Source organism: Artibeus jamaicensis, unplaced genomic scaffold, assembly GCF_021234435.1.
Source record: "Artibeus jamaicensis isolate MK-2021 breed Jamaican fruit bat unplaced genomic scaffold, CSHL_Jam_final contig_196, whole genome shotgun sequence".
Taxonomy (NCBI): domain Eukaryota; kingdom Metazoa; phylum Chordata; class Mammalia; order Chiroptera; family Phyllostomidae; genus Artibeus; species Artibeus jamaicensis.
In genome coordinates, this window is record NW_026521401.1 from 3,294,304 (window position 1) to 3,308,767 (window position 14,464).

General features: G+C 48.4%; 1 protein-coding gene across 1 annotated transcript; it reads left to right on the forward strand.

Annotated features, from left to right (window-relative positions):
- Positions 1 to 646: 646 nt before the first annotated feature.
- On the forward strand, positions 647 to 12,698 carry CXCR5 (C-X-C motif chemokine receptor 5). The gene is made up of 2 exons (XM_037147200.2): positions 647 to 832; positions 9,952 to 12,698. Exons 1-2 carry the CDS (start codon positions 776 to 778, stop codon positions 11,017 to 11,019), a joined length of 1,125 nt encoding a protein of 374 aa, XP_037003095.2. The 5' UTR covers positions 647 to 775; the 3' UTR covers positions 11,020 to 12,698.
- Positions 12,699 to 14,464: the final 1,766 nt, after the last annotated feature.

Sequence of the window (14,464 nt, forward strand, 5' to 3'; positions counted from 1 at the left end):
TGTTTATGTCTTTGTGCTTGGTGATTTGGATAACTTCATTTTTGTCCTCTAATAATTTTTCAGTGTTGTTGCCTTTGAAAACTTCTAAACTATTTCTTCTGAATCTGAGCTAAAGAGGGAAGGGGTTTTGCCCAGCCTGCACAAAGGGATGATGGCAAGTAGTGTGGCCAAATCTCCCAGTTTGCCTGGGACTTACGGATTTCCCTGAACAAGGGACTCTCTGTCTTTTGAATCATCACCCTCGTCGCGAGGGTGATGATTCACCCTCGCGACGAGAAAGATGAAGGTTTGGAGATGACCTGAAGAAGTGGTCCTAGAAGGGCTCTCCTGTTCCCTTTCTGTGTGGAGTCCTCCTTATTGCCCCACTGACTGGTGATGTCACAGCCCACTGTGATAGTTTTCATCACACGGCATGACTGATTCCCTTATTGTAAGGCTTGTGGAGATACAGGGAGGAGAAGGGAAGCCTTTAAACAAATCACAAGCCCCAAATGAGACAACTACTGCCAGGAAAGAAGCTGAAATGCTTGACTAGCACTGAGGCTATGGGGATTTTCCCTCTTTCTTTAAAAAAAAGAAGAAAAGAAAAGACCCAGTGGAAAAAAAAAAAGTGATGAGTTGTGAGGCAGACAGCGGGTCCTGTGCAGCCCCAGGAGATCACACACTCATTTGTTTAAATTTGCATTGACAGCTGCCACCTCGATATAAGTATTAAGCGGAGAGTTTCTCAACATCAGACAGCGAGTGACCAGTTTGGTGACAAACAGCTACAACTATGAACTTCCCCTTAACCCTGGACATGGACTTCATAAACTACAACCTGGATGACCTGGTGAGTAGGGATAGATAGCTCTTGGTTGCCCAGGCCCCACTTGGAATTCTAAATATTTTGTTCCCAGGGCCCAGAGAAGAGGGGATATCTATAGAGTCCTCTCCCACTATGGCTTGACAGAATCTAGACAGGCCCATTGGCCCATTCTATGGATGAAGCAAGTAAACAGAGCTATTGACTTAAATAGACAAAGAGGGAGTTGGAAGTATTGGTTCAGCTCTTGCATCTTCCCAGACTTGCTATGTGACCTGGAACAAATCACTTTGCCTTTCTATTCTCTCCTTATCTCTTAGGACTGGCATAAGGGGCTAGACAGGAAAGAACTTTGGAGGTTTTCTTAATGTCATGAGGCTGGCATTGCTAGTTGACCAACCAATGTATATTTATTTATCTTTTGCTATGTGATTGCATCATGGGGGCACTACATTATGTGTTAGATAGAGAAGTTAAGAACCTGAACTTAGCCCTTAAATTTGGCATGTGGTCTAGTGAAAAACAAACAAACAAACAAATCACTCACCAGAAGCTCTTAGACAATGAGTATGTGATAAATTGAGGAAGAGTGAGAACAGATGGTCAGCAAGGAAAAGAACCCCAGTGGGCTAGAATTCAGGGGGTAGGGGGTACCAAGTTGGTGAGAGAACTCTGTATTAATCCTAGAAATGTCTTAGAACACATTGTGGCCTCCCTCAAAGGACTAGAATCTCTAGAGATAAGGTATTCTTGGGTGGGCTAATAAAATAGTGCCCCAACACTCTGCCCCCAACAAGTCTCTCCCATGAAGCAGAGTGGTTCAGTTGGCTTGATTTTCACTGGGCTCTCAAAGGATGTGTGTGGGGAGCATCTCAACCAGAGACCCCAGGGCTCCTGTTTCCAGGCAGCAGAGGATTGTTTTAAGGATCTTTTGGAAACTTCTTTGTGGTCTTTTCTTCCTTTTCCCCCATGGCCAGTAGTACTTATAGAGAAAGGACCACTCTGTGAGCTGCACTCTGGTCTAAGTTACAAAGGATCCAAACTCTTTCTCCTATAGCCAAAATCTCTCCTGACGTTTAACTCACCCTCCTGCTCCCCTAGCTGGAGCCTACACTGTGAGTCCATCAACCACATTTCCAGACTTGCCTGGAATAGTCTGCCTCTCACTTGCCAGATTCTAAGGCTTGGAAGCATATGTAGAACATGGGAAGAAGAAGGTGAGGGGAAGGGCTAATTACCCAAGGCTGGCCTCTCAGATCTAATCCCCAGATAAAAGTAGAGCCAGAACCATCTGTCTAGTCAGACCCAATGAAAGATGAAATGCATGTCCCCTAGTTAAAGAATTATTAAGAATTTCATGATAGCAACAACTAAACACTAAACTAAGCACAGGACTCTTCTCTAAGCATAGGACTCCATGTGACTTCATGAGTCTCTCAGGCCCATGAAGCTGGCCTTGAGTCTAATCACAGAGTCTGGGCAATACCCCAAATGAGACTAAAACCCTACTGCCCTGACAAGGTAACATGCTGCCACCCTGGTCCCCAGTACTGACTCCCAGCCCTCAGGTCCCCAGTACTGACTCCCGGCCCCACCTGATTAGGTTACTGGGTGTTTGCCTCTGTCCACAGCTTCAAGCTGACCACGAACCCTGACCCAGTTGAATATCATATAACCTACACCAGACCTGGCTGGTCCTGGCTTCTGAGAAACCTCAACAGTTTCCCCTAACTGCACATCTCACTTCACTGTGTGACCTACTAGAGACAGGTGGTGGCTGGGGGCTGGGAGACAGCAGGGCATGTTCCATATATCAAAGAAAATCTGCAGTCCAGGGAGAGATACCTAGACCTTGCTTCATGTCACACTTAAAAGGAGTGGTCTTGAACCAGGCATCCCAGTGGGCCAGAATCCCCTCAGTCAGGGTCTAACCTGGAGCCCAAGGATCTTGGGACCATACAAGCTCTGGAGCTCTTCTTCAACCAGCTCCAAGTGCCTCGTTTCACCTGTACGTACTTCCTTCACACTCTCTCCCTACGGCTGTGGCCCCTCAGAAGTACAGACTCTCCCTCCAGCCCCATCCACTCACAGAAGGGCCTTGAGCAGTTTTGACAGTCTCCTTGACAGTGTCTCAGCACAGAAACCCCGGAGTGGCAGAGTAGAAGAGTGTTACATATAGTCGCTTCTCAACAAATATTTATTGTGATTCATTAAAGAAGGTCTTAGCTCACCTTTTCTCTAGGAGTTAGACTAGATTCCTTTTGCTTCCTATTTCTCTCCCTATCCTTGTCCAAACCACATATTTGTTTATTTTTCTAGAACACTGATTTCTACACTCCAGTGTTGGATTTAGAACTGGGGGCTCTTGGCCATAAGCCAAGTGTTGGTCATCCGATGCCTCCTTTCTCCTCTTGAAATCTAAGATCAACTCTAGCTGCTTAAAATGCCCATTTTCTTAAGAGGGGCTGCTAATCCCATGAATGAAGAACTCAAACTGAAAAAAAAAACAAAAACAAAAAACCTAGATGGCTAAGTATACAGGTCCCTGGGCAAGCATGTCAGGGACTCATCTTGGTGAGGAGGCAAGTCCAGGCAGACACAGAAAAGCCTCTGAGAGCATGGAGTCTCCTCTTAACAGACCCAGAAGCTGGGGTGCCTACCAGGGATGCTGTCATAAACTGCACCTCCAGCCCCACCCTGCATACCATCCAGGAGAGGAAGCCACTATAGAATAGGGAGAAGCTGGCCCAACCTCAGGGCCTGACTTCCCCTGACCCCTCCCCAGTGATCACCCCTCTAAACTATGAATTCAGTGTGATTAGAGCAGCACAGGCTGCAAAGCCCATCCACGTGTAATCTCGTTTCATTAAGGACACGTGAAGAAGAGGAACCAAAACCAATGCAGGCATTTCTGGGCTTTATGTTGGGGGAAGGGAGGGTGCCCCCACCCCGAACCAAGTCAAAAGTCCGAGAAGAGCCACAGTGGAGAAGGCCCCAAGTGGGTGTGGTTGCAGGGCTCAAGATGAGGGAGAAACCAGGGCCAGCCTGGGGAGTGGTCAGCATTGGGAGTGGAGCCCAGCAATCTGGGCTCAGGCACACAGACCACAGTCTCCATCAAGGAATTCCTGCCTTCCTTGAGGCTGGTCCACTCTGGCACCATGGCATAAAAAGTGGCCATGGATTTTGCATTGAGAATCAGGAAACAAGAATGAGTATTTTTTCAGGAATGATGGGACAAAACATTTCAAATCAGTACACACTTAGGAGCCATCTACCTGTCCCTCAGACTATGTGACTCTATCTCCAAAGTGCAAATTGATTCAGGGTGCCAAGGTAGACTTTCTTAAATCTAAAGACTCAGTGCAGAGGTAGGGTAGTTTAAAGCCTCCCCCCAGAACTACATTCCAAGTAGTACCATGTTCCTTATAGCTGAAGCCCCTGGGTAGAGATGGAAAATGAGCCTGGCAGGCTCACTTCTGAAGGGTGAGGACAAGGAAAGGAGAAGTTTGACAAATGGCAAACCAGACTCACATGGTCTTTGGGGAGTGTGGTCCTCCAAAAGAAGAGATGAGTAAAGGATGCAGACATTTACCCTCACCCCTTAGCCCAGTCTTATTTCTCCAAAATCCCCACACCCCTCAAGCCACTGAAGGGTAGAATGAGAGAGGTTGGCTCCACTCACAGCTCCTGACTCTTGGCTGGGAATACCCTGACAAGGACATAAAAGATGAGCCTGTGTGTACTGCTTATGGTCAGAGTGATGATCTATATCTCTGTGTAGATGCCTCAGGCCCCTGGAGTCCTAGGTCTTTGCTTGGGTGAACAATGCACTTAGGAACCCTGCCCCACTCCTTGAGGCTAAGAAGCAAAGACAGGCTGGGGCATTCATTGGCTGTAAGACAGACCGATGACAGAAACAAATAGCTCCCGCCCAGGTGCTGAACAACATGAAGATCATGGTTAAAAACTAGCTCAGTCCTGAGTAGGTCATGACAGCCAGAGAACCCAAGCATCTAGGTAGGAGACAGAAGCAAATGGCATTTGAGGGCAAGGCCCAGTCTTCTTTCTGGAAAAGGACTCCCTTCCCACACACTGGGGCTCAAACATTCCTCTTCCTCCCAAGGACCCCAATCCATTGTTTTCTAGTTCTGCCTGTTAAAAGGTTCTTTCTCCTCCTCTAACTGAAACACCCGAACTCCAACCTCTGCCGATTCCTTCTGGTCTGCCCTCTAGAACCTCACTTAATAAGACCAGCTTGCCCTCTTATCCACGGGGTCTCTTGCCAGTCCTTGAGGAAGTCAGCTGTCCAGGACTCAAGTCTCCTCTTCACTAGATTCTGCACCCCTGTACCTGAAAATGTCCCTCCAAGGTGGGGTTGTCAGAACCCTCAGCAAACTGGTCATCCTCGTCCAGACCAAGCAAACTGGGCTGGTGCCAGATACCCACCTGTAGGCTTCTGGTCACCTACAGTAAAGTAGCAGTAGCACTTCTGGTTGTCACATCACCCATTTGACTCATCCTAAGCTTCCAGTCAACAAACTCTGAGGTCTTTTTCTCATAAACTATTGTCAAGCTGGATCTTCACTAATTTGCCCTTGACAGTTGGAGTTTTAAACCTGAGTCTACTTCTATATTTTTCCCTATCAATTCCAACTGGTCAGTTTGAACTCGTAGTTCCAGATTGCGAAGAACTCTGCATTGCCCTAAAGTGTCCTCCAACCATGTCATCCAGGGCAGCAAGTGTAAAAGAGGAGAGGATCCAGGACGTATCCCTGGGGGAATGTCCTAGACACCTCCCTGCTCCACCTACTTTTAGAATGCCAGTCCCTAAATGTTAGCCAACCTTCATGCTGGACAGTGCAGGGCAGTAAGGCAGCCTCATTAGTTGAAGTCAGATGGGGCTTGGAGACCTTAATTATGTAGAGAGGGACCTAGGTCCCACAGTGGCTCCTGAGGAAAGAAAGAAGGGAGGGGCAGAGGAAGGAAGAAAAGGAAGAAGAGTAACATTTGTAATCCCATATTCCCTTCTCCTGGCACCTAAAAGTCAGACACAGAATGTTCTAGCCCCTTCTCGTCCTATCCCCAGTGCTCACAGCAATTTTCTACCCATGTTCCTGGCTCTGTACTTGACTTCATCCCGGTCATCATGTTTTCTTGCCTTCTTTGGGGCATGGGTCCCTGCCCAATGTGTAAGGCTATGGTCTACCAGGTACTAGCCTACACTCCATGCTATTATGGCCCAACCTGGGTACATCTGTATCCATACAGGGTGCGTGCTGCTGTCAGAGTGTGTGTATGCATGCATGAAAATGTGAGAGAGGAGAGGATCCATTACTGCTGGGCCAGATTGCCAGCATTGTCCTCCCTCTGGGCATGAGTCTTGGAGAGCACCCTTCAACATCCCACCCCTTATGGTATTCAGGATTCCTGATTCTTCACCTGCCACCAGGCCAGAGCCAGTCTTGCTTGTTTGGGGGAAGAATAGGGTACCTAATCCCCTGGGTACACTGGCAAGTGGCTTTAACACTTGCCACTCCCAAGCCCTCAAAATGTCTGTTTGATACCTCCTGCTGAGATGTATTGCCAACTCCCAGTACCCCTCAAAACAGCTTTCTCCTATCTTCCCCTCTCTGCCTGAGCACTTTGCCAAACAATACCTCTTGGCGAGGAGGAAAAAACTATACCTTAACCCCACAACCCTCATCTAAACCTGGGTTCTTGGGAGTTGGGGTCCCCACATCCCACTACACTAGCTTTAAATGAGAAATAAACCAATCAACATGGATGCTTTAGAGAGTAAGAACTGGAGTGCTTCTCGTAAAGGACCTTATAGCCAGACAGGCTAGCCACACCTAAGCCCTCAACAGGGCAGTAGGACAGCCAGGCTTCCACCACTGCCAAAGTACGTAGAGGCTAACCCCACTGACTACAAGCTCTGCATCTGTCCTCCTTCTGAATTGCTTTCCTCTGCATGAAGACTGCTCATCTTACTGTTTTCCCCTTTAATTCCTGCTGAATTCCAGTATGAGTCAATGGTTGTATTCAATGATGATATTGGAAATAGCTCCCAATACAGAGAAAGAACTCTAGGCTGTCAAGGGCATTGGGAGGAGGCAGGAACTGCAGAATGGTAAAAAAGAGTGTCTAAATGTCCACTGAGACACAGAGGGACTTGCCTAAAGACTGACTACAAGGGCCCCTGGCCTTCTCTGGGAAACTGCTCCCAGAGAAGTTCAGGACACAACTGTTGCATGTCCCTCATGTGTAAAACACACGGCCTTGTAAGGCTACCCTGGCTGGTGTGGCTCAGTGGATTGAGCACCTGCCTGCAAACTAAGGGTCACCAGTTCAATTCTCAATCAGGGAAGGCATATGACTGGGTTGCAGGCGAAGTCCCCATTATAGGGCTCTTGAGAGGCAACCACACATTGATGTCTTTCTCCCTCTCTTTCTCCTTCCCTTCTCCTCTCTAAAAATAAATAAAATCTTTTTTAAAATAACATAGCCTTGTGAGGTAGCTACAGAAGTCCTACCTCCAAGAGCTTCTCATCTAGAGAGGAAATGGACACCTCAACACTGAGTGCTGTAATAAATGCACACATAATGTAGGAAAAGAAATGTGATTCCAAATGGAAGAGCTAGGAAGGAGGTAGGAGGATGGGTTGAGTGGAGCCTTGGAGGAGGCGTAGGAATTAGATAGGCACATTTAAGGACTGCTCATCAAAAGGAAAAGTTTGAGCAAAATTTTAAAGACCAGAATGTGCTGGGGTGTTGAGGGCAGGCAGCCAGCAGAATGATGAGCCTGGAAGATAAGCTGTCTAAAGCCATAGAGTAGAAGATGAGGTTTGAAAGGCTAGAGGAATACATATTTTGTAGAGATTTAAAGGTCTTCTCTGGAGGTGTTTAGAATTCACCCTGTGATTCCAGGGTTTCCAAATGAAAGTAGAACCACTTTCTTTTTTAAAAAATTTTTATGTGTGTTTATTGATTTTAGAGACAGAGGAAGGGAGAGAAAGAAACATTGATGTGAGAGTGAAACATGGATTTGTTATCTCCCATAGCCCCAACCAGGGAGTGAACCTACAACCTGAGTATGTGCCCTGACAGAGAATCAAACCCCCAACCACTTGGTGTAGAGGATTATGCTCCAACCAACTGAGCCACCCTGCTAGGACTAGAACAATTTTCTTAAACAACAACAACAACGATAAAAAAAAAAAGCGCTTATGTGTGAAACACCACATGAGCCAAGAGTGGAGAACTCAAGTTTAAAGGCAAGAAGTGGAGGCTGAAGTCTGCCTCCCCTTCTTCCACCCCAGCCCCAGCAAAAGAAGGCAATGGGATCATGCTGCAGGAATGCCAAGCAACTGGTTCTGAAATTGAGCAATATGGGTTAAATATCTTTCCCCAAGAGAACATGAACTCCATTTCTTTTTGAGCACTGCATTATTTTCTGTTGTGTGAAAGCACTGAAGTTAGCTTACTCCAATCTTGCACTCTCTCACAAACATTACTTTTCTTACAACTGATTTTGCTATTCAATATGAACTGAAAAAAAACGTGTATAACTAAAGGGGAACCCGTAAAGAACTTTAAGCAGGACACTGATGTGTTAGGAATTTGTGGACTGGAAAATTCATCTGTCCTCTGTGCAGGAGATGGGTAAGAGTGAAGACCCATGAAGAGACAATAGTCATGAGCATTAGGGTGAGAAAGGGCTGGACTGAGGTGTTGGCAGAGGAATGCTGCTGTGGGGTATGGGCAGATGGCTCTGCCATTGTACTAATGTATCCCCTCACCCCCTTTTCTCAAAGCCACCTGCCCTAGGGACCAGAAGGAAAAGACCCATATTGAGGAATGGGTCTGCCTGCCACTGAGACTGAGTGTATGATCCACAACTGGGGCCCCTGGATGCCATTGCAACCACCCGTTTGTGCAGGATTACTTTTCCGGCAGGAGGGCAGCGTGAGACCACCCAGAGTCAGGGTGCATAATACCTTCTCCCATCCTCTCCCTCCCAACGCTATTGATTATAGATTGTTTTTTTTAAACCCACAGTACTTGCTTATAATTGTTTTTGAAATGCCATGGAGACCAATGCCATGGTCTATTAGGGGAAGGATGGGAAGAACAGAGATGGGAAGTGAGGTGGAGCAGGTGCAAGGGGACAGCTGTGAGTGAAAGGTATGAAAACAGGCACAACCAACCCCCCTCTTCCTTTGCGGTTAGCTGAGTAAACAACCTGAGCGCTGCTGCAGGGAGGGGCTAGGGAAGTGGGGTTGGGGAGGCTGGGGAAGAGGGAGCTTTCGGAGAGAGCGGGCACATACCCTCCACTTGGAACAGGCTTTCTCCCGCCATGCCTGGTCTCCTTCACTTCCTTCTGCTTCTGAGGCTGTCCTTACTGTTGGCAGAGAAGAGAGCCAAGCAGGGAGCTTACTAGGGATGAGAAGTAGCAGAGAGGGAGGTCGGGGCACTGCTGCCTAGTGGCAGTGGAAGTATTGGCTCTGGGGTTAGATCAAGTGGGTTGAAACAGACCTGATCTTTAGTGAGACACATTGGTAAAATAGGAATATTACATACCTGAGCCTGTTGTGCAGATGAATTGTATCAGGAGGCTATTACTACAATTTCAGTTATGATGACAACAGACAGGAATAGAGGGACAAATCAAGAGGAAGCCAGCAGACCACATCAGCACCCATTTATCAGTGGGATCCTAGGTTTTAGAAATTGGACAAGATGGTTCTTTGTCCCAACTACAGCCATTCCCAAACTGAAGTTCTCATCCTAGCCCCTGAGCCTGCAGCATTCCCAACCTGAGGATACACACAGAATCACTTACAGGTGCACAGCCCTTCAGGGTTTGTGAAACATGTCCACATCGTGTATCCCCTTTCATCTTCATCACTACCCTGTGAGCAATTAGTCCCTTTTACAGATGAAAGCTGAAGTTGGAAAAGGCAAAATGATTTGTTCAAGGACATATAATGAGAAATTGGGATTTGGCCAGTGGGACATATTGGGAGTGCAGGGACAAAAGCAGTTAGCCTGGGAGATAGGGAAAATCTACAAGGTAGTCAAGGTCCCTCTCTTGGAGGAAAGATGGGTCCTCAGTTCTCTGCCCTCCTGTCTCCTTGCCCATGCAGTACAAGGAATTAGGTAACTACAATGACAGCACGGAGAACCCCCCACCGGAAAATCACATCTGCTCCACAGTTGAGGGGCCCCTCTTGACCTCCTTCAAGGCTGTGTTCATGCCCGTGGCTTATGGCCTCATCTTCCTCCTGGGTATGATGGGCAACATCCTGGTGTTGGTGATCCTGGAGCGGCATCGGCAGACGCGCAGCTCCACTGAGACCTTCCTGTTCCACTTGGCAGTGGCTGATCTCCTGCTGGTCTTCATCTTGCCCTTTGCTGTGGCTGAGGGCTCTGTTGGCTGGGTCCTGGGCACCTTCCTCTGCAAAACTGTGATTGCTCTGCACAAGATCAACTTCTACTGCAGCAGCCTACTCCTGGCTTGCATTGCTGTGGACCGCTACTTGGCCATTGTCCATGCAGTCCACGCCTACCGCCATCGCCGCCTCCTCTCCATCCATATCACCTGTGTGACCATCTGGCTGGCAGGCTTCGTCTTTGCTTTGCCAGAGATTCTCTTCGCCAAGGTCAGCCAACCTCATCACAATGACTCTCTGCCACTCTGCACCTTTTCCCAAGAGAACCAAGCTGAAACCAATGCCTGGTTCACCTCCCGCTTCCTCTACCATTTTGGGGGATTCCTGCTGCCAATGCTAGTGATGGGCTGGTGCTATGTAGGGGTGGTACACAGGCTGTGCCAGGCCCAACGTCGCCCTCAGCGGCAGAAAGCAGTCAGGGTGGCCATTCTGGTGACAAGTGTCTTCTTTCTCTGCTGGTCACCCTACCACATCGTCATTTTTCTGGACACCCTGGCAAGGCTGAAGGCTGTGGGCAGTAGCTGTGAGCTGAATAGCTATCTCTCTGTGGCCATCACCATGAGTGAATTCCTGGGCCTGGCCCACTGCTGTCTCAATCCCATGCTCTACACCTTTGCAGGAGTGAAGTTCCGTAGTGACCTGTCACGAATTCTGACCAAGCTGGGCTGTGCCGGTCCTGTTTCCTTTTGCCAGTTCTTCCCAAGTTGGCGCAAAAGCAGTCTCTCTGAGTCAGAGAATGCCACCTCCCTCACCACCTTCTAGGTCCCAGCCCTGCTTTGTTTCTACTTTCTTGGGGAATGCACTGATGCTGGAACCCTTCCAATAGGAGCTGTGATCCTATGAGCTCACTTTGGCTGGTGTCCTTACATGAGGCAGCTAGATGAATCAATGCACCTTTCCAGGACATTCCTGCCAGCTCTTTTCTCAACTCTGGGGCTAGGATGGAGTCAAGTGAAGGAAAAGCAGCTCAAAGGAAAAACGAAGAATACCTGTACCCATTCGAATTACTTTGGGCTGAGGGTCCCATATGCCTTCTCTCACTTTAACCACCCAAAGTTCGAGAAACAAATTGACTTCTATCTTAGAAATGCAAAGTCGTTACCCTCCCAGAACTCACTCAATCATCTACACCATCTGCCAAAAGAGACTAAAAGCTGAACACCAGGGGATGGATGGAGGTTAAGGCTGAGAAAAGGCCAGCTGGCATCAGAATGTGGCCTTAACATGTCTCAGTCTCTAACAAACATATCTGCCAGGCCATCAGGCCTGGAGCGTACTGACCAAGCAGGAAGCTCAGACTGACTCAGATTAGGTAGCTGTCCCTGGCTCTAACCAAAATGGTACTGGATCAGCTCCATGTCACTGGGCCCTGGGTGGTTCTACAGACTGAGGGAAGATTCTACATCCACTCAGAGACCAGCCAGTGTCCTGGAGAAGAATTAAGGCTGAGCCACATAAAGGAGCACAACCAGAGGGGGGGTAAAAAAAAAAAAGATTCTCCTTCCCCGGTCCCAAGAAGGAATAATTATAAACCAAAGCTAGCTATCTCCTCTGCCCAGGGTGGAGAGGTCCCAGAGCAGGGTTCCGGGCACTGATGGAGAAGGCAGAGTAATCCCTCCCTGCCTCCTCCCAGTGAGTCGCACAGCCAGGAGAACCTCCTCAAACAGCAAAAGGGTCCCAACCACAGCAGAGAAAACACTTAGCTAAAATAACTAAAAGTCAATACTCTGGTTTCTCTTCAGATCACATAAATCTTTCGCCTTTTACTAAAATAGCTAAAAGTCAGAACCAATATATTCATCCCTGAGAAGAAAGACAGAGGAAAGAGGCCTCTGGAAGTCAACTCATACAGTGGAGGCCAAGCCCAGGACACAGGCTCTCTGGGCCTCAACAAGAGCCACCTGTGGCATCCCCTTCGGCTACACAGTGTGAGAAGCAGGCCCAGGCAGGGAAGTCCCTAGACCCCAGGAAGCAGGGCCCTGGCCTCAAGAGGACACTACTCAGATGGAACAGGGGAAATTGCTCTACACATGCTCACCCAACCAGCCCACCTGCTCTCCTTGTTCCACCCCAGCCTTTGGTCTAGCTGGAGTCAGAAAGCAAGTATCTTGCTGAGGGCACATCTGAGTTGCCTACTCCCCACTCAAGCCAATCAGCCAAGTTCCCTAGGAGGACCCCACAAAGAAAGCCAGAGATATGACTCAGGCACTGTGCTTTCACCACTGAACACTGGGGAAGTCTTCCTTTTCCTCCCACCCTCCAACAGCAAGCTGGGCACTAGAGGAGCCAGACATAGAAGCAAAAAAGCAAGAGATTAGATTTTTAATTTTCTCTTTTTAATAAAAAGGCACCTATAAAACAGGTCAATACAGTACAGGCAGCACAAAGACCCCCAGAACAAGCCTAAAAATTGTTTTAAAATAAAAACCAAGATGTCTTCACATATTGTATTTATATTTATATTTATATTTATATATATATGTATATATTTATTTATTTATTTATTTATTTATATAATGGTACAAAATGGCTGGGGTTATAACCATGGATGGAAGGAAGTAGGCTGGCCTGTGGATTTACCTTGGAAAACTAATCTGATGGTGCAAGTGGGAGCGGAGAATGAGAGCATTGGGCCCTTTGCAGTCTGACCCCTCTCATCTGGGTTTGGAGAATTTGGGGTCAGAAATGGGGGGCTCACGGACACAGGCCTAGGTTGAGACAGGGCAGGCAAAGCACCTGACTAGATGGAGGGCAGGTGGCTCCTGGATAGAGGCCTGGTTCCCCGGCCCTGGGAAGTGCTGGGGGAGGTCGAAGCCTGAAACCAGCCAGGGAGGAAGCGCGTGACCTGGCTGACAGTGGACTAAGGACAGCACCAGACTGGGAGAAGTGGGAGCAAATTCCCTCTGTATCACAGCTGCCAGTGTGAGACCGGGCCCTGCAGGTCAGGAAGGCTGAGCATGGGGCCCTGGCAGAGGACACCTTATCTAAAAATGCCCCCTGGCCCTGGAGGCCTCAGCCAGGGAGGGAACTGCCATGCCACCTTACAAGGCAGGAAAGGAAGTAAGAAAAAGAGAAGTGTTTTACTACTGGGACAAAACACCCAGTCTTATATGGCTTCAGCTTTGACCAGAGGTTGGTGGGGAGCTCTTCTGGGGCTGAGAGGGGGGCATTGACTGTGCCTGGGTGGGCAGAGCCCTGAGCCCTGCACAGCGGGCTCTGCCAGTGAGTGGGTGGCAGAGAAAAGTCAACAGGATGCTCCCCTATTCCAACTTTCTATAATCCATCCTCAGTGGGTGGAGGTTGGTGGGAGAGAGACTGACTGGGCCAAAAACCCTTTTCCTTCTTCCTTCGTCAATAGAAGTAGATGACAGCCTCTAGAAGAATCAGGGCCCTGAGGGTTACCTGGCCCAGGGCTACTGCAACAGGCACAGAACCATCTGGGCCATAGGCCTTTCCTCCATGGCTCCACTCAAGGCGGGCACAGAGCCTCCGCCTTTCTCCTTTCCTCCATCCCAGACTGGGGACCAAGGACTTCAAGCTCTGGCTAAGATGTAGCATCAGGAGACACCAGACATCCACAACTGGGAAGCCAGGGGCCTGTGTCACCTGTGTGGGGTAAACACAAATGCATGCACACAAGCTCTCCTGAATCAATCATTGCTCTGTGGGTCTCAGCCCTGCTGGGGCTCACCAGGTTGAAGCCTAGGTGGTCTGACCACCATTCAGGGTGGTTCTTTCACCATTTGGGGAGAAGACCAGAATGGTATCTATCTTTTATGGACCCAGAAACACTGCTAACAGTGCATAGGTGTATTAAGACTGCATGCCCCTGGGTCCAGAAGAATGGAACAGGCAATAATTTGAAAAAAGGGTGTTTTTTTATCCCTTTTTTGTGTGACTTCTATCAAAACACAGAAATACAGCACACACACAAACCAGCACAAAAGCGCAGCTCTCTATTTACAGCTACAGCTGGCACCTGCCCACCTGGCCAGCCATCTGCAGGGAAGGGTAGGAGAGGGGGTCAGCTACATCAACAGGAAGAAAAGAACAGGAGAACCAGGTGGGAGTAGAAAAACCATGAGGAGAAAAGGGAAGCTGGAGCACTGAAGAGATAGCAGCAAAGGAAAGGGATAAAGAATGGAGATTTCACTTCCCCTTCCTCTCTCCCAAATGATTCCATACACAGCAGACTGAGGGGGAGCAC